This window comes from Artibeus jamaicensis, unplaced genomic scaffold (assembly GCF_021234435.1).
Source record: "Artibeus jamaicensis isolate MK-2021 breed Jamaican fruit bat unplaced genomic scaffold, CSHL_Jam_final scaffold_1964, whole genome shotgun sequence".
Classification (NCBI taxonomy): Eukaryota; Metazoa; Chordata; class Mammalia; order Chiroptera; family Phyllostomidae; genus Artibeus; species Artibeus jamaicensis.
Genome location: NW_026522030.1, coordinates 58,129,219 through 58,149,991, shown reverse-complemented (window position 1 = coordinate 58,149,991; position 20,773 = coordinate 58,129,219). Strand labels below are relative to the sequence as shown.

The following is a 20,773-nucleotide window of genomic DNA, read 5'->3' as shown; positions in this document are numbered from 1 at the left end:
CCCAGCAATTTCTCACCAGAAATTTTCAGAATAAACCATTTTCTGAGTTCATCATATTGTTCTAAGCTTGAACTCATGAGTAACACAGGAAAGAGCGTCCTCATTTTTCCTACAGAGGGAAGCACAGGGGAGGGGCGGGGCAAGGCAAAGCCAAGGGGAAGGCAGAGCACCTGGTGCTCACTTCCGGGCAGGAGGGCGGGGGACAGCACGGGGCAAACAGCCTTCCCAGTCCAGTAGTGTACACAGCTGGCGTGTCTACCTGCCGCCTCACTCAAAGATGAGGCCTCAGTGCTGTGGAGGAATGAAAACACTGAATGAGTCTCAAAGAAAAGGCCGTGGCACCATTTATTCCAGCTCTGGCTTGATTTCAGCCTTCGTGAGTCAAGTACTAGTAACATCTCTATTCACAACAGTGACTGAACATGGACATAGAGCCACTATACATCCACGTGATAACACCCCCATCTTATCTATCTCTGTCCCTCTCTTCTACCTCCCTCCCTGCTTTGTCTAATTACTCCCATTTGTTCTGAACTTTCACCTTAAAACATAACATGCATTATTCATGCTTCATGGTATACTATAAATATGTGATACTTACTTTTTATTAGTATTCTTAATCTTCACCCAAGGATATTTTTTATGATTGATTTTAGAGAGAAAGGAAGGGGGCAGGGAGGGAGGAAGAAGAGAAAGAGGGAAAATTCCATCAGTTGCCCCCTGTGGACACCCCGACAAGGGACCGAACCCACAACCTGAGGTAAGAGTGGCGCCTGACCAGGACTCAACCCCCTGCCTTTTGGTGTATGGGATGGCGTTCCAACCGAGCTACCCAGCCAAGGCAACATGTGACACTTATTGACTATAGGTTTAATTCCCTCAAGTGGAATATTGTGCATTTTTCTCTTTAAACAGTTTCCGAATTACTAGCTATCTGGCTTATAGCAAACTGCCATATCCCTTTGATTCTCCATTTTCCAATCACAAAATATGGTGTCTATCCACTCACTGACAAGGACTCTCAGAAGCTTAAGTCCAGGTATCGCACAGCAGCTCAGAAACAAGGTCTGGGCTGGAGACAGAACTGGGAGCCAGCACCAAGGATAAGCAGTGGTTGAGGATGGCACTTGTTTGTGGTGTTTTACATTAATGAAGTGTCGACACGTTCAATGAAGAGTTTACTAATCTAAAATTAAATCACTATAAACACTCTGGCACGGAATAAAACGACAAGGCATGCTCAAAGATGAAAAAAATTCAGCTATGAGGTTTCCAATCACAATGAGGTAAGTGGAGGGCACCAGACAAGGGAAATGCTAAAATGAAAATGTGTGTAATTTTAAGAGCTCTTATTCTCCCTGAGGGTTTTTAAAAAGATTTTATTTATTTTTAGAGAGAGAAGAATGGAGAGATCAAGAGAGAGAGAGGGAAACATCAGTTTGTGCTTGCCTCTCGCACACACCCTACTGGGGACTTGGCCTGCAACCCAGGCATGTGCCCTGACTGGGAATCAAACCAGTGACCCTTTGGTTCATAGGCCGGTACTCAGTCCACTCAGCCACACCAGCCAGGGCTCCATGAAGGTTTTTAACTGAGGGAGGAGAGTTTTTTAAAACTGAGCAAAATGCCAGAAATAAATGTCAGGCAAGTCCCACATCATAGGGACAAGTGACCTGACTGAGCTAGTACTAGGAGGAAGCAGACCTGGTGACTGGCAATTTTCAGCCAAAGCAGCTCTTCTAACCTAACAGTATAATTCACTCTCACGCTGAGTTTTATCAGTGACAGGGAGGAAACATAAAATGCAGTTTTGTAGCTGATTGGACCTTGTTACTAAATTTTTGTGCAGTCTTGAACAAACTACTTAACTTCCCTGAGTTCTTTCTTCATAAGGTAAGAACAACACCTGCACTAACGCCCTTGTTTAATCATGACAACAGGGTCGCAAAACCTTTCAGCAGTTACATCCCAATACACTTAGATGCAGTAACATCTATTTTATATGGCAAATATGTGCACTTGGGGATCAAGTAATTGTTGGAAAAACTATTATTACTTCTATTGCTTTGAGATTGACCCAGTACCTGTGCCAGGTACTGGGTCAATTAAGTCACATTAGAGACTGATGTAGGTGCAGCAGAAGCAAAAACAGAGTACATCAACGGCAGTAACATGCAGGTAGTTTCTTGCTGCTGCTGTATTTATTTTTTTGTATATTTTATTGATTATGCTATTCCATCTGTCCCATTTTTCCCCTTTATCCTCTTATGCCTGGTACCCCCATTCCCTCCAGTATTCACCGCCCCCCTTAGTTCATGTCCATGGGTAGTACATATAAGTTCTTTGGCTTCTCAATTTGCAATACTATTCTTAACCTCCCCCAATTTCTACCTACCAATTATGCAACTTATTCCCTGTACCTTTTCTCTCACCCTACCGTCCCCATCCCTGCTGATAACCCTCCATGTGACCTGCCATTTCTGATTCTGTTCCCATTCTAATTATTTGCTTAGTTTGTTTTTATTTTTCTAGGTTCCGTTGTTGATAGTTGTGAGAGTTTGTTGTCATTTTACTGTTCATAGTTTTTTATCTTTTTTTCCCTAGATAAGTCTTTTAACATTTCATGTAATAAGGGCTTAGCAATGATGAACTTCTTTAACTTGACCTTACCTGGGAAGCACTTTATCTGCCCTTACATTCCAAATGATAGCTTTGCTGGATAGAGTACTCTAGGTTGTAGGTCCTTTCATGACTTTGAATACTTCTTTCCAGCCCCTTCTTGCCTGCAAGATTTCTTTTGAGAAATCAGCTGACAGTCTGATGGGAACTCCTTTGTAGGTAACTCTCTCCTTCCCTCTTGCTGCTTTTAAGATACTTTCCTTATCTTTAATCTTGGGTAACTTAATGATGATGTGCCACGGCCATGGCATGTGCTTCCTTGGATCCAACTCCTCTGGGACTCTCTGAACTTCCTGGATTTCCTGGAAATCTATTTCCTTTGCCAGACCGGGGAAGTTCTCCTTCATTATTTTTGTGAATGAGTTTTCAATTTCTTGCTCTTCCTCTTCTCCTCCTGGCATCCCTATGATTCCGATGTTATAATGTTTAAAGTTGTCCCGGAGGTTCCTAAGCCTATCCTCACTTTTTTGAATTCTTGTTTCTTCATTCTGTTCTAACTGAATGTTTATTTCTCCCTTTTGTTCCAAATTGTTGATCTGAATCCAGGTTTCCTTCCCATCACTGTTCGGTCCCTGTATATTTTGCATTATTTTGCTTTGCATAGCCTTCACTTTTTTCTTTATTTTGCAGTTGTACTCAAACTAATTAGTTAATTAACTAACTTTTTAAAATATTTTATTTATTTATTTTTAGACAGAAGGGAAGAGAAGGAGAAAGGGAGAGAAACATCAATGTGTGGTTGCCTCTCATGAGACTCACTGGGGACCAGGCCTGCAACCCAGGCATGTGCCCTGCCTGGGAATCAAACCAGTGACCCTTTGGTTCACAGGCTAGTGCTCAATCCACTAAGCCACACCAGCCAGGGCAAAATAATTTCTGTAAGCATCCTGGTTACCAGTATTTTGAACTCTGCATCTGATAGGTTGGCTTTCTCCTTATCACTTTTTCCTTTTTCTGGAGTTTTGATTCGTTCTTTCATTTGGGCCATAATTCTGTCTTGTCACACCCCTCATGTTGTTAAGGGATGGAGCCTTAGGTGTTTGCCAGGGCAGGGCAACCCACTTCAATGCAGTTGTGGTGCTGTATGTGGGGTAGAGGTGAGGAGGGGAACAATGGCATTTGCTCAGCTCTTGCCCAGCTTTGTCAGTTGCCACTTCCTGCAAGTGACTGGCGCCCTTCTAACTGCTGCCATGGTGCTGATTCCCTGAGTGGGGTTCCTGTGTACATTCTAGGACCCCATGGGCCTTTCCGACAGACTGTCCTGAGAGACTGGCCATTTCTTCTGCCGCAGCAACCCCCACAGATTTCTAGAGCCAGGGGTTCAAAGGCTTTATTGTCCTGGTGCTGGAACTCTGGGTTGTGCGGTTTGTCTCGCTCCCCAGTTGTTCCTCCTGGTTTTTATCCACATGTAGGACTACCCGGCTGCCAGCTGCTGTCCCACCCACCTACCTGGTCCGCCAGCTGCTGCCTTGCTGAACATCCTCTCCCCCTGGTTGCCTATCTCTGACCTTCCCACAGGTCTGGATGGATGCTTCTTCTTTAACTCCTTGGTTGTTGGACTTTCATACAGTTTGATTTTTTGGCAGTTCTGGTTGTTGTTGTTTTTGGTAAATTGGTTATCCATCTTTTGTTTGTGAGAGGAGGTAAAGTGTTTCTACCTATCCCTCCCTCTTGGCTAGAACCCCCTTCTTGTTTACTTTTAAATAACTACCCGAGGACGTTTTTTCATTGCTTATTTTTCTTATTTAGAGAGAGGGGAAGGTAGAAAGAGAGAAACATCAGTGGAAGAGAGAAGCATTGATTGGTTGCCTCCCATATACTCCCAGATGGGCACTGAACTCGCAACCTAGGTATGTGCCCTGACTGGGAATCAAACCTGCAGCCCTTTAGTTATGGGACAACACTCCAACTGAGTCACACTGTCCAGGGCCTATAGCTAGTTTCTTGAAGGAAGAAACTAGGTCTGCAACAGTGCCTGGGTGGGCACCTTTCCTGATAAATGAAGCCCTTGATGGAATCTATTCTTCCTCCCATCAAGAGATAGAACTGCAGTCTATTCCTGGGTCCACGGTTAAATCTGCTCCAAGCTGGGCCTGGTGGGAAGCTGTGCTGAGAAGAATGTGAAGGATCCCACTCCTGCTGGAAGTACCCTAGACCAAGGACAAGAGTGTTCAGGAGTGGTGGCTGTGAAATGGATTGTGAAAGTGACGAGTAGTGGCAGGCAGAATAAAGCCTCACCCACTCCTATGCAAAGGTATCTACATCCTGATGCCCAGGACCTGTGACTATGTTATTTTACATGGCAAAGGAGAACTAAGACTACAGATGGTATTCAGGTTGCTAACCAGCTGACAATAAAGTGAAAAGTTATCCTGGATTAAGTGGATGGGTTCAATGTCACACAAGATCCCTTACATGTGAAAGAGGGAGGCAGAAAGTCAATGTCAGAGTGCAAGAAGGGCTCAACACACGACTGCTGGCTTTGAAGATGAAAGGGGCCAAAGCCAAGGAATGTAGGTGGCAAAGAATAAGGAACACTCCCCCCGACCCAAGTTTCCAGTAAAAAATGCAGCCCTGCTGATACCCTGATCTTAGTCAGTGACATCTGCATAAGTCTCCTACAGAATTATAAGGTAGTAAGTTTGCATTGTTTAAGTCACTAAGTTTGTGGTGATTTGTTATAGCAGCAATAGGAAACTAATACAGATGCTTATATGATTTAAGATATAGTTAACTCAGTTATGGTTTCTGCAGTAATAAAAAAATGACAACGAAGCCCTGGCTGGTATAGCTCAGTGGATTGAGCGCTGGCCTTCGAACCAGAGGATCGCAGTTCAATTCCCAGTCAGGGCACATGCCTGGGTTGCAGGTTGGTTCCCTACAGGCCAGTTCCCAGCAGGGGATGCACAAAAGGCAACCATACATTGATGTTTCTCCTCCTTTCTCCTTCCCTTCCCCTCTAAAGATAAATAAAAATCTTTAAAAAAAAATGACGACGAAGGTCTGACTGTAATTCTTGCTTTAACTGTGACCCTCCCCGCTCAGCGAGGTGACTGCCAATTTCACCTCCCCGGGAGTTTGGGACATTCACCCGAAAACAGACTCAAGAGACTGATTGATCTGGCTGGCTTGCTAGCTGTGTGCCTTGAGATCGTAACTCTGATCTCTCTATACCTCAGTTTATACCAGTTTTTACATATTTAAAATGGGGAATTAATACATCTTCTACTGCATACACCTTCTATGGTGCGTGCAAAGGCTGAATGAGAACACATGACGCAAGTGCTCAGCACTCATCACTGCTGTTTATGGAAAACCTGCCAACTTCAGTGGACAACACACAGAAGGGTCAAGTCAAGGGTACCCAGTTAACTGCTCAAGGTTGCCAGACTGGGACATATGCTAAAAAAAAGTTAGCGTAGAAACCAAAAACTGCCCGAGGAGTGAAGGAGAAAAAAGGATGCGGACTGGCAAATGATGTGAGCTGGACACCAAGGAAGGAACACGGGGTACTTGAGAGAGAGGGGGAAGAAAGCCCCCAGAAAGACAGACTGGTGGGTTGTTTCTGGATCAAGACTCTTGAGTCAACTCAGAGATCGCCTTTTATTCATCTTTTTCCTCTGAGGAAATTCTGCGTTGCAAACAAGTAAAAGGAAAACACTTGTATAGCAGAAGCACGGCCCATGCCCACACCAGCCTCAGTGCGCATGAGTCGATCAGTTCACCAGTGAAGCAGGGCCGACTGCTGGCTGCCCAGGAGGAGAGTGGGTCAGGGGAACTGATTCTACCACGTCACTTAAAAGATATTCAACCAGGCTTCCAGTCAACAGGAAGCATAGGTAGACATACTTTGCCTCATTGAACAACCATAAGAAAGAACATAACTAACTTAAAAATGCAAAACACCCAGAACTTCCGGAAAATCACTGAAGAAAAACACCCAAAACTGTCAACCAAGCCTGACAACCAAGGACTTAAAGAAGGTAATTCATCCAAGTGGGTAGGAGAGGTGGAGATGGAGAGACAGGGCAGAGAGGACAGGGTATGGTGGCAGCCAGGTAGAAGCACCTGGGAGGAATGGGTGGTCCCACATTCACACATGGTGGAAAAAAATGGGGGGACACCTTGGGAGCCAGCAGTTGCAGACACTGGTGAGACCACACAGCCCAGGGTTCTGGTGCCAGGAAAATAAAGCTTCCTAACTTCTGGCTGTGGCAGACTCAGCCACTCTGGGAACCACAAGCAGCAGGATGGCAGCTGGAGAGGTGCCAGTCTCATCAGGGAAGTGGGTGAAGTGCCCAGAAAAGGTGCGAGTGCCAGGCAAGCCCTCAGAACCCAGTCAGCAGTGGCACTGCCCCCTCTTCGATCTCCCTCCCCCCACGCAGAGCCACAAAGCAGCAAAGCAGATTGCCCTGCCCTGGCGAATACCTAATACTCCGCCCCATACAACTTAACAGGTGCACTAAGACTGGAAATCAAAGTGGTTCTACCTAGCACACAGCATAGACACAGGGAGGCTGCCAAAGTAAGGAAACAGAGAAATATGGCCCAAATGAAGGAACAGAACAGAACCATCTCCCAAAAAACAAAGTGATGCAGAGATAGTCAACCTATCAGACTCATAGTTCACAATACTGGTGATCAGAATGCTCAAAGATCTCATTGAATATAGCAAAAGCATAAGAGAAAAAATGAAGGGTACACTAAGAGAAATAAAAAAAAAATCAACAGGAAACCCACACTGAAGGGAAGGAAGCCAGGATTCAAATCAATGATTTGGAACACAAAGAACCAATAAACATTCAAACAGAACGAAATAAAGAAACAAGAATTCAAAAAATGAGGAGAGTTTAAGAAGACTCTGGGACATCTCCAGAAGGGCCAACATCCAAATCATAGGGATGCCAGAAGGAGAAAAGGAAGAGCAAGAAGTTGAAAAATATATTTGAAAAAACAATGAAAGAGAAGTTCCCCAAATTGGGGAAGGAAATAGACAAGTCCAGGAAGCACAGAGGGTCCCAAACAAGTTAAACTCAAAGAAGTGCACACCAAGACACATCATAATGAAAATGTCGAAGGTTAAAGATAAAGACAGAATCTTAAAAGCAGCGAGAGAAAGGCAGAGTTACCTACAAAGGGGTTCCTATAAGACTATCATATGATTTCTCAAAAGAAATTTTGCAGGCAAGAAGGGGCTGGCAAGAAGAATTTGAATGAATGAAGTTTTCAAAGTGATGAAATGCAATGACCTACAACCCAGATTCCTCTATTCAGCAAAGCTCTCATTTAGAATGGAAGGGAAGATAAATTGCTTCCCAGAGAAGGTAAAGCTAATGGAGTACATCATTACCAAGCCCTTATTATATGAAATGCTAAAGGACTTATCTAAGAAAAAGAAGACCAAAACTATAAGCAGTAAAACGACAACAAATTCACAACTATCAAAAACTGAACCTAAAGAGCAAAAACAAAAACAAACTAAGCAAACAACCAGAACAGCTACAGATTCATACATATGGAGATCATCTGGACAGTTATCAGCTGGGAGAAGGAAAGGGGAGAATGGGGGAATGGTATAGAGACTAAGAAGTATAAATGGTAGGTACAGAATAGATAGGGGGAAGTTAAGAACAATATAGGAAATAAGAGAAGCCAATGAATTTGTATGCGTGACCCATGGACATGAACTAAGGGCAGGGGGTGGGGAGGGGGAAATCACTGGTGGTAAAATGGGGGCAGCGGGCAGAGGGGGCAAACGGGGCAAAAACTGGAATAATTATAATGGCATAATCAATATAATATTTAAATAAAGATATTCAAACAGGAATGTGCACGGACAGAGACAAGTTCCATTTTCAGAACCCGATATCACGTCACCCTCTTTTCATTACAGCCTGAGCTCCGAGGGCAAGAAGGCCTCTTGACAGCGAGTATGTTACAGCCACCTCGATGCCAGCAGTTCTGCTGGCCATTTACCCAAGAGGCTATGTTCACACCAAGGTAACAGGACACATACATGTTACCTAAGGACATACACTTAATACTTACAGGAAGCCAAAAAATCAAACTTCCCACTCAGAGGCCAGCTGAAATAAATCAGATACCCAACAACAGAACAGTGTGTGGCTGTGAGGAAGACCACGGTGGGGTCTGACTCTAAGTGTAGAAAGCTGAGATATGATTCAAAGGGAAGACAGCAAGTTTTCTGGAATTCCTATTTAGTCACACAAAGATAGTTTTGCTTTGTGTTTAAAACACACAAATGGTATACAATATGGGTTATTTTACAATGTGCTTGATTTAGTTAATGATGTATCTTGGAGACTTCCCTATACCAGCAGCTATAATCCACTTGATTAAGTGCTGCAGAGAATGCCACGGATAAACAAACCAGAACTTTCATTACTATACAATAAATGGGTGATTAAAAACGTCATAACCAACATCTCCGCATGAGCTCCCTTGTGCATGTGTTTCTCAAGAAAATGAACTATTTGGGTCAATAGCCACGTATGTTGTCAAGTTTGATAGTAGATCTTACAAATTTGCCTTTCAATGGGCTACAGCAGGGTACATACCTTCCAGAAACATAGGAGAGTTTTGCTGTTTACCCTGTATCTCCCTACGCTATCTACATTTCATATTATTACAAACACATATTACTCACAAAACACAGATGTGCAGGTTGAATATCAGTTTACTTAGAACACCAAAGACATCAGTTTAGTTAAACACAAAGTATATGAATGGGTGGAGATGGCAAGAAATTTAAAGTCAAGCAACCAATTGGTTAGAATAAAAGGATATTAATACCCTAGACAATTTGCATAATGCTAAAATCAAGAGGATTAAGAAAGAGCCTTCTAAATTGGTGTGTATTTGCGTGGGTGTGTGCATATGTATTTATGGACAGCGCGGTTAAGAACTTATATGTAAATGAGGGGGTCAAATCCTAGAACATTCAGGTCAGGGAGCCAGGGTACAAAGGGCTCAAGGGGAAAGGAAAAGAGTTCAAAACTACAGTGGGGAAAGCAGGAATTTTAGCACAGATGGCAGCAAATTAAGAAATGGAATGAATCTGTTCTATTAACCAAAAGGAACTGAAAGGTTATGAATTGGACCAATGTCACTAAGATCCTCCTGGCCTGATCTAAGGAATGTCGCTACCTGCTCAGGATGCCTTTGGAAAGAAAAGCCAATGGGTGTTCATATCCCAATGAGGTAAAACTGCTCAATATACAGGTAACAGTTTTCCCTTAGTATTTTCTATTTTTCTTCAGGTCTTGATCAATAGAGCATGCAAGAACAAAAAAAAAAAAAAATCAAAAAAAAATCTGCTCCCTGACGCAGGTGGTGAGTAACAATGTCTTTGGGCCTTAGTTTTCTTACTTGTAGAAGAGGATAATAAAGCATGTCAGGGATGCCACCTAACGCTGTGATAATTAGCACCAGGAACACAGTAAGGACTGTCATCTCTGTTTTCACTGCAAAGTACCAGACACTGCTCCAGGTCACCACATGAAGCTTTTTTAAAAAAAAAATAATGGCTCATTCATTCATTCATTCATTCAAAAGACTTTATTTATTTATTTATTTATTTATTTATTTATTTATTTTTAGAGAGAGGGGAAGGGAGGGAGAAAGAGAGGGACGGAAACATCAATGTGTGGTTGCCTCTCAAGTGCCCCTACTGGGGATCTGGCCCACAACCCAGGCATAAGCCCTGACTGGGCATTGAACCAGTGACCCTTTGGTTCACAGCCCTCATTCAATCCATTGAGCTACACCAGCCAGGGCACCACATGAAGCTTCAACAAACCTATTTACGGATTCACAATGTCCCACAGGATGGTTGCTCAACCACTGCTTTATACACACATCCTGATATGTGGCTGGAAAAATGCACTGGTTGGTGCTTTTCCTAGGATTGCAAAATGCAAATGTGGGGGCTGCTTGGAAAGCAGTATTTATATGTACATTTATAAACCATGGACTTACATGCACACATATATATTTTTAATCCTCACCTGAGGACCTGTTCATTGACTTAGAGAGAGAGGAAGGCCGGGGAGAGGGAGAGAGGAGAGGGAGTGAAACACTGATGTAAGAGAAACACTGGTCAGCTGCTTCTTGCACGTACCCTGACCAGATATCAAACCCACCACCCCTTGGTGTATTGGACGATGCTTCAACCAGCTGAGGCACTTGGCCATGGCAGCCATGCTTATATTAAACTTTAATGAGTCAGAATGCCTTTTGAAAAAGTTCTCACCGTCACCACCAGCAATAGGTATATGAATGTTAATTATCTAGTGCCTGACACCTGACCTGTGGGAAGAGCTCAATATTTTCTTTCACTTCAGAATTATCCAGAAATAACTTCTTTACATTCAGAAAACCAGATGTAGCCAGATAATAAACTTTAATATTTTATTGGGCAGAGGAAATTGAGCAGAGATATGAAGTACAAAAGCAATGGGAGAAACCACCAGAAAGGTGACGAGATATTTTTAAGTACATGTCAAAGATCATCAGCATCAATGACCAAAGGAACTAGGAAAAAATTACACCAAATGGCAGGAAGAGCTGAGTGAGGTGTTCTACATAAAAAATTAGGACATCCCTCCCCCAACTACGTTTAATTCAGAAGTCTGGCAGAAGCAGGTGCTCATCACCACTCACATATACCCCAGGGTCAGGTTCAGGGGAAAAGCCCCACAGGATGGAGCAGATGCTGGGTTTCCAGCACCCGTCTCACTGTATTTTTGTTTCTGTTGTGTTTTTTAGGTGGTAGTATGCAAACTAGCTTTGAGGGCAGTCAAGCAGGGAAGAAGTGATGGGAAGAAGTGATGTTCAGAACTGACTCCAATCCTTAAGGGCAGTGGTGACAGAGAAGGGCCGGGGGCAGGCCTCCAGGGAGCTGCCTGCGGGACTCAGAGACGGCACGGAGGGCTGAAGGCTCTGCAGCAGCCCGGGTGGAGGTCAGGGCCAGGGCCGCCAGCTCAGTAATTCACCATGTGAAAGATGGGGAGTTTGGGAGAAGGAGGAGTGTGAAGTCAGAGGACAATCGAGGGGATACATTAATCTTATGTAGGAAGTGTGAGGGATCTTTAGGACCTTGTCCTACAGCCAGTGTGGACCTTGAGGGAAAGGGCAGAGCTGGACGTCTGTGTGTGAAGGGTGGCTGAAGTCACGGGTTGTGGAGACTAACCCGAATTCAAACCCCACAGGTCCCACTTACTAGCAAATAACCAAACAGCAAATAGCTGAAGTTTCTTCAACCATAAAATGGGGAAAGTACCCTTGTATGTGGTAAACAAAGACTGACTTGTGGCAGCTGCTAGAAACTCAAAAATTGGGCACTTATCAGCATTTTTATTAATAGCGAGGATATCCAGTGATGTGATAACAGAACCAGGCTGCCGAGTACAACACAAGAAGAGCTCTCCTCCCACAGGGAATAGCTGCCCCCACTTCCAGGACAGCCATCCGCCGGAAGATGCGAATAGGGATGCAAGTGATGGGCGAAGGAGGGTGACATTCTCAACCAGGAATGAAAGAGCCGGCCAGGAAGCTGCAGGAGAACTGTAAGGGTTTAAAATAGCAGCTGACAGGAGCGGAGGAGCTAAGCAAGGGCTTCCTGTGTAATTCTTTACCATAAACTCCAATTTCTACTAAGAATCCTCGCTCTGCCCAAGAAGTTGAAACAGTGATGTCATTGACATCAGGGAACACCTGAACCTCCTGGGCTGGTGCCTGAAAGGGTGAGAAAGAATAACCCCACATAACATCGTAGGGGAAGCCCAAGGCAGGGCTGTTTCTTTGGGAGGTGGAAATAACCTGACATAATCCCTTACCACTGTGTTTACAGCGGGACTTTCCTGATGAGTAAGCATGCATCACCAGCAAATGCTTACCAGCCCCCAACTCCTCCTAATTCTGGAGACAAAAGAATTGTCTCTAGAGGGCGGACATCGGAACTCTTCGGGGTCAATCCAACACCCTCACTTAGCAGATAAGAACACCAAGTGACAAAGGAATTTGGGGGAGACCCAGGGAAAATTTTGGATGTCCTCACTTCCCAAACGAGGCTTCTCCCATTGCATTCTTCAAGCAGAAGCCAACTGGAGACCTCGGGAACAAAAGGCCGATGTGTGGACAGCATTGTGCAGAAAACGCTTGGCACCAAGAATTACACTCTCCTTTTCTTGATCTTAATTCTTTGGTTGTATTTTTCTCATTGGAAAAATAAAAACCTTTATTTGCAAAGCATTCCTGATAAAGACCACTACTAAAAAGCAAATTCCGCACCCTTCTATCCTGATAAATGTTTGGTAGCTTCACCTTGAGACGTTTCCGATAGTGAAGTACTTTCAGAGGTCCTATTAGCCTATATTTTTAAAAAACTTAATATAATGGAGGCACCTTTCCATTTTACAGACCTAAATGTTCTTTTTTAAAAAATAAATTTTTATTTATTGATTTTGAGAGAGAGAGAAATATCTTGTGTGTGCCCTGAGTGGAGATCCAGTCCACAACCTTGGTGTACCTGGACCAACTGAGCGAGTTACCCTGCCAGGGCCTAGCTGTGCCTTTTAATAGATGCCTTATAAATATGGTGAACTGGACTCTTTTAAATGATGGCAATTGTAAATGATGGGGAAGGGGAAAAAAGTCGTGTGGTAATTGCTGGAATTCTCTGCCCGTGTGCACCTTTCCTGGCACAGTTAGTAGTAGTTTAGGGTGAAATAAAAGACCACATAATCAGTTTCCCACAAGACAAATGAGTTTGTGTAAGTATCCAACAGCAACTGGGTTGACAGTGGAGGGTGTGCAATAGAAGGAAAACAGGAAGACAACAAAACGCCTCATGCTTTGACCGAAGCAGCCAGTGGGCAGTCTTGTCTTGCAACAAAGGCCGAAACTTCATTAGAAACTGCTTCTCAAGCACATGCAATGGGTTAAAGGTAGTTTATTCTGTAAATGGTATTGGGCAAATTGGACCGATACATGCAGAAAAATGAAACTAGATCACTGTCTTACAACACACAGAAAAATAAATTGAAAATGGATTAAAGACTTAAATGTTAGACCTGAAACCATAAAAAATCCTAGAAGAAACATAGGTAGTAGAATCTCTCAGACATTGCTTGTAGCAATATTTTATCTGATACAGCTCCTTGGGCAAGGGAAACAAAAGGAAAAAATAAACAAACGGGAAGACATCAAACTAAGAAGTTTTTGCACAGCCAAGGAGACCATCAACAAAATAAAAAGACAGTCCATAGAGTGGGAGAACATATTTGCAGATATATCTGATAAGGAGTTAATATCTAAAATGCATGAAGAACTTATAAAACACAACACCAAAAAACCAAACAACCCAATTAAAAAATGGGCAAAGGAAACTCACGGTGGCCTAGCTGCCTTCAAATTCTTGGTATGAACACACACTTCTCTAAAGTGGACGTAGAGATGGCCAGCGGATGAAAAGATGCTCAACACAGCACTAATCATCAGAGAAATGGAAATTATAATCCCCAGAGATATCCCTTCACACCTGTCGGAATGGCCATCATCAATAAACCAACAAACAAGTGTTGGCGAGGATGTGGAGAAAGGGGAACACTTTTGCCCTGTTGGTGGGAAGGATGACTGGTGCAGCCACTGTGGAAACAGTATGGAGATACCTCAAAAAATCAAAAATGGATCTGCCTTTTGACTCAGTGACCCCACTTCTCAGAACACATCTGAAGAAACCCAAAACACTAATTCAAAAGAACATACACACCCCCATGTTCACTGCAGCATTGTTTGCAATGGCCAGATACGGAAGCAGCCCAAGTGCCCATTAGTAAATGAACAGATAAAACAACTAGGAGACATTTACACAATGGAATGCTGCTGGGCCATAAAAATTTTTTTTACTCTTTGTGACGGCATGGATGGACCTGGAGAACATTATGCTAAATGAAATGAAGCCAGCCAGAAAAAGACAAATACCATATGATTTCACTCATGTGGCATCTAATGAACGAACTGAACTAACAAGCAAAAACAGAGACACGTAGATGGAAAGCAGATGACAACTAGTGGGGGGAGGGGGTGGTTAGTGGGTTAGGGATCATGGACAATAGTGTGGTGATGGTGGGTGGTGGGGGATGTAAGAGGGTTGAATGGTAATGGAAAAAAAAAGACTGAGTAAAAAAATAAATCACTTCTAGGCCCCATTTTACAGTGCACTGGCCAGGTCAAGCTTTAAAAGTAGAGAGGGCAGTGCCTCCCAGAAGCCAGGCTGAAAGCAAAAACAGAAGCCAAGTAAACCCACAGCGATGGTCTTAAACTTCCAAATCTTGTCTCGGAATTTGATGGGGCCCTCGCCATGCCACAGGCAGCGAGTGGCTTCCTCAGAGAAAGAAGAGTCACCACCAGGAGAAATGGTAGGGGCGGAACCAACTAGCAAGGGGACAGGTGATTCTAGGGAGGGGAACGGACTAGGACTCGCTCAGAGGTTTTCCCCCTCTCCCACTCACAGTCTTGCTTCAGTTCCTCGCAGGTGCCACTGAGAGGCAGATAAACCTGCACAGGCAAGGGTCTGTATCACAGCAGAAGAACCCCCAAACATGAGTCTTGGAGCAACTCCCCTATAAGGTCTGTTTAAAGCAGAAACAGCCTCACACCGTTCTCTTGGGATGGACGAAAGGTCAGGTGTTCTCTCCCCAGTTCAGATGGGGAACCAATGACTCTTCTCAACCCATGACCTGTGGCTGAGGCTGGAGGCCCCACCGAGGTAGAAGAAACGAATTAATCAAACTCAACAGGGCGAGAGACAGAAGGCACTGAGGAAGCGCTCCGTCCCCGCGCCACCTGCAAGTTCTTGGTGTGAATCGCTCTTTTTAACTTTGGGTTTGTGAAGAACAGGGTGCGTGGAGCCCAGAACCCGGGCAAGGCTGAGTTAAGGAACCTGTCACTGTGGCAACAAAGTGGGAAAATGACAAAAACACTTCCTTTTACTATGTAAAACCTACACCAAGCTATATTTTGTTTTCTAAGGCTGCCCTAAGCACAAATGAAAGATTATTTTTACTTTAAACATTAGCTCCATCATTGCATGTCTGTGAAACAGATGCAAGGACCAACTACACACACTCAGAAATACCTGGAACTCCCCACCAAACCCCCCACCTGTCTGTTGCCCTGACTCTTCCAGTCAGGCACACCCAGAATTCCCCTCCTCTCATGCCCAGATGTTCAGCTCTTCAAATGCTGTTGTGGAGCATGAGAGAAAAACAAGATTTTCAGAAGAGAATGACCCCGTTTTCTTAGAAAAAAGCTTCTAGCCCATCAGACCCCTTCAAGGGTGAACTTCATTTTTAGAGTAGAAATCTAATGTTTGAAAAAACAACCATAAAAACCAGAGCCAGCTGTCGTTATTGGATCTGTGACCTCTAAGGCCCGCACAGAATATGCTGGGCTGGGGTGCTGCTCTCCCCTGTGCGGGGCACTGAGGGAGGGAAGGCCACGTGCTCTGGTTCCCCATCCATTAACTGAGAACAGCCATGCCATCCTATTCTGATTCTCCCTTCACCAGAAATTTATCTTAGGGAGCCTCCGAAGCCCACTTCAGAATGAGGCTAGTTTTGCTAAAACGACCTGCTGGCAAAGCATATAGCGGCAAGCAAGCATGGATGGTTTGAGCTCAGTCCCTGGAGAAGAATTCAGACAGCGCACAAAAAAGGAGCTAAGTGATGGTGGAGTTCAACCCTTGATTCTGAAGGGAGGACCAAGGGCCACATAGGTCAAGTGTTTCAGCCAAGGCCAATCAGAGCCAAGACAAAGCCTCCTACGCCAGGGCTGCTCCCACCCCACCTGGGCTGCAATCCACTGCGCGGCTTTCTGTCAAACAAGCGGAGGCTGTGGGTTTGCCTACCCGGGAGCCTCAGGCTGCACAGAGCACAGCCTCCAGGCTCACTGTTCTCTCCCGGCTGACGCCACCAAGGGGAGTCACCAGTCGCCTGCCTCAACACACCAAGATTTGCTTCATTAAAAAAGTGCCCCATCACTACGACACAGGCTGTTACTCCCCAGGCAACAAGCTGTGACTCTCTTCTCCGAGACTTTGCCACCTGCAGTGAAGCAGGTGTGTGCCCAAGCCTCTGGGCCAGTGGAAACCAAACGGTGGCCCTGGGCTCGTGGCCCAAGCCCTGGCAGTATCCCCTAGAAGACACTCCCTAGGAGCCATTCACTGCAAGGCACCTGTGCCCCTTAAAATTTTCTGGTGGTCACATTACAAAGTAAAAGAGAAACAGGTAAAATCAGCTTTAATATCTCATCTAACCTAAGGCATCCAAAGTGTTATCATTGTGATACATAGTCAATATAAAATTTGATATTTCATTCTAAATGATATTCCTTTAGTGATTCTTTTAACAGACCTTGTCTTTTGTTGCTGCTAAGTAACATCGACTGTGGACTCCTTCAGCCAACACACCCGAGGCCACGGCCACGGCGCCCAGACACTGGGCAGGTGAAACACGCTGGATGCCACGAAGGGCACTTGCTGGAGATTTTGAACTTTCAAGGCAAGACTAAGAAGGCAGTTTATCCACACAGCACACGAAAAACAACAGAAAGCAGAAGATTTTGAGGTTCGCACTGCTAAGAAGTACCAGGGTTCCACCAAACCAGGTCTGATGGCCGCACCTGCTCTCCTGAAAGAGCACTCGCGGAGAAAAACGTGGGCAATGCGACAGCCCCGTAGCACACGACGTAACAAACGAATCCCAGGCTCGGCCCCCATGTCAGCCTTTCCTCTCTATATCATCTGGAACACTTTACAAATCCAGGTCGTTCTGAGTATGGAGTTTTACACTGTGCTTTATTAGGGCACATTACAACCATTCTCTTGAACCACTATCTCCAAACATGTGCACTCTGACAGCCATGGGGATTTTGAGGAAGGTGTCCCCTAAACACAAACTCTGGCGTCCCTCACCCTTGAAGTAATCGCATTCATCCAATCATTCAAAAAAAAAAAACCAAAAAACTATGGACCTGCCCTGGCTGGGAGGCTCAACGGGTTGGAGCATTGCCCCGTACACCAAAAGGTCGCAGGTTCAATTCCCAGTTGGAGACACACACCGGAGGCAACTGGTTGATGTTTCTCTCACGTCTTGCTCTCTCAAATCAAAATAGCATATTCTTGGATGAGGATTTTTAAAAAACTCAAAAAACTCTGACTGAGCAACTGCAGACCAGGCAGCACTGTGGGTATCGGGGATAAACGGTCACACAGAGTACACAAGGGTCTTTGCCCTCATAGAGTTTAAATTCTAGAGAAGACGGACAATATGCATACAGTGTCAGGTGCTCAAAAATGCCAGGAAAAATGCCAGGGGCGGGGGATGGACTGATTTCAGTCTACCCTGTTACGTATTGGGTGGAACCCCATGAAACTGGATCTCCACGCATTTCTAGTTTATAGCACGGCCAACTTGATATGGATGAATCGGATAGTTTGATTTCACATGGAAACAATGAGGAATGCTTCCAATGACAACGAATTATAATGAATCCCGGGAAGGCGGAAGACACACAGACCTGGGATGGACAAACTTCCTCCCCGAACAGAAGACAGAGGAGAGGCACCGGGTGCAGAGGTAATGGACGGAAGCAGCAGAGTGACGGGCTGCGGGCCGTGATCGAACGGGGGCCTCTGGCGGGAACCACCAAATGCTTTACACCCCCTGGCACTTCTCTCCGCCTCCAGATCAAGGTGCAGAGCAGTCGCCCGTCTCCGTCCAGAGCACCCTGGGAGCACCAGGAACAGGGCGGGGTGGGGGGGACGCACAGGACCCCCCCCCACTTTCTCTGTGATTTCTTCAACTACTTCTAAAGGCAGAAGCAGCTCAGGATCGTGGCAGCCTGTCATTGTTTATTTAACGTGGGGGGTAAAGAAAATGTTACGTATTACTTGTGCGGTAACGCAAAACCCCTACTACCTCCTGAGCCAACCGTGGATCTTTACACCAGGAGCAGACAAGCGGACATCTCGTGCCGCCTGCTATGACGCAGAGGGTTCCCACCAAGCACGTGTGCCTGGCTGTGATCAGGCCTCCGGAGCTGACCACTGACTCACGGCCGCAACAGGACACAGTGGAAGACACCCAGTGACACTCAGGGATGCAGTCAGCAAACCCAGCTTGTGGGGGAAGTCCCCAGGACAAGAAAGGGAACAAGGGGATGGAAACCTCTGGACAAAGAAGCTCGGTGACACGCTGGGTGTGTGACCAGTGGACCCCACCCCCCCGGGCCTTCCTTTGACAAGCCAGTTATAAAAAGAAAGCGTGTGAGACAACAGGGGAAAGGAGAACGTTGCCTAGACATCTAATACTGAAGAAACATTGAGCAACTTTTCTGTTTTTTAAATACTCCGTATTTTTCAAAGTTAGAAACTGCAGTGAATTGATAAATATTGAATCTGGGAAGTGGGAACTTGAGAGTTTATGATTATTATACTATTTTGTATTTGTTTAATACCCCCCCAAAATAAAAAGCTTAAAATAAGTCTGAGCCTGTGCTCCACCCCCAAGCCCCCACACATTGTTCATGTGGGCTGGCAATGACCTTACCGGCACCTAACGTGTCCCAGAGGACTGCTCACCTGTCGATGAACTGATCGATGATAACAATATCGCCCGGCTGAATCTCCTCCCTCAAGGAGCCGCAGGCGGTGGTCACCAGGACGTGGGTGCAGCCCTCCTCCTTCAGAGCCCACACGTTGGCCTGGTAGTTGACGTTGGAAGGCATGATGGTGTGCTGCCTGCCGTGCCTGCGGGAAGGGTTGACACGGCGGGTGAGACAGCAGCACATCTTAACTGCTAGAAAAGAAAGCTAGTTTGCAGCGGTGCCATCCAGCCTTTTCCACCAAGGCGCTTTCATTGGCAGAAGAAAAAAAAGGCTGGATGATAACCAGCCAACTCTACCATGCAGGCCAGCTTTACATTCTGTATATTTATTTTCCTACCAGGAATAGGTAGTAACTTACTTAGAACGCCCTCTCTAGGAAGATGCATTGTGTCTATTTTCTGTGGCACCAAAACCTCCCAATCTGAGGCATCCTTTCTCACATGAGCCATGACACAGAAAACGAGTGATGCCAATAAAGACAAAGTAGAAATAAAAACTCAAGTTCCCAGTTGAATCTCTCCATTCCTTCTGCCCCATTTCCCAAATAAGTTACTGACATGTTTAGAATATGAGGGTTCCCAGCTGTTTACGATGACGTCAGAAGGACTCCTCCGAGAACAGATCACCTCACACATGACCCGTATTACAGGCTGAACTGTGACCCCCCTTTACAGGTTGAATTCCTAACCCTAGCACAAGCAGAATGTGATCATAGTCGGAGACAGGGTCTTTAATAGGGGAATTGGCCTGGCTGGTGTGACTCAGTGGATTGAGTGCTGGCCTGTGAACCAAAGGGTCGCCAGTTCTATTCCCAGTCAGAGCAAGTGCCTTGGTTGCAGATCAGGTTCCCAGTAGGGGCTGCACGAGAGGCAGCCACACATTGATGTTTCTCTCTCTCTCTCTCTCTCCCTCCTTTTCCCTTACTCTAAAAAGAAATAAAATCCTTAAAAAAAAAAAGAAGAGTAATTAAGTTAAAATGAAGTCATTAGAGTGGGCCCTAATTTAACATAAATGGCACTTTTAGCAAAAGAGAAAATCCGGACAGAGACATGCAAAGAAGGCAGAACATGGGAAAATACAGGAAGAAAATGGTCATTACAAGCCAGAAAGACCCAGAACAGATCCTTCCCTCACGCCCACAGAAGAAACCAATCCTGCTGACACCTTGCCACTAGGTAGATGTGAGACTTACTTCCAACCAACAGGAGACAGCAAAGCTGCCACTGGCAGTCATGCCCCTGGTTAGGCTCCACCCTGACAGCAGAGACCCTCCTGCTGGCCTTGAAGGAGAAGGCTGGTCTCAGGAACCGCCTGCCCATGGAGAGGACACGTGGCGGAGAAGGTGGACGGCCTCTAGGAGCCGACGGCCTCAGTCCTACAACCTCGAGGAACTGAATTCTGCCAG

At 45.2% G+C, this 20,773-nt stretch overlaps 1 protein-coding gene across 1 annotated transcript in view; it reads right to left on the bottom strand.

Moving 5' to 3' along the window:
* MTAP (methylthioadenosine phosphorylase) overlaps positions 1–20,773 on the bottom strand; it is a 52,592-nt gene that overhangs the window by 15,344 nt on the left and 16,475 nt on the right. The window contains exon 4 of the mRNA XM_037167991.2: positions 19,343–19,510. Within this exon, the coding sequence (XP_037023886.1) occupies positions 19,343–19,510 (168 nt within the window). The remainder of the gene's footprint in view (positions 1–19,342; positions 19,511–20,773) is intronic.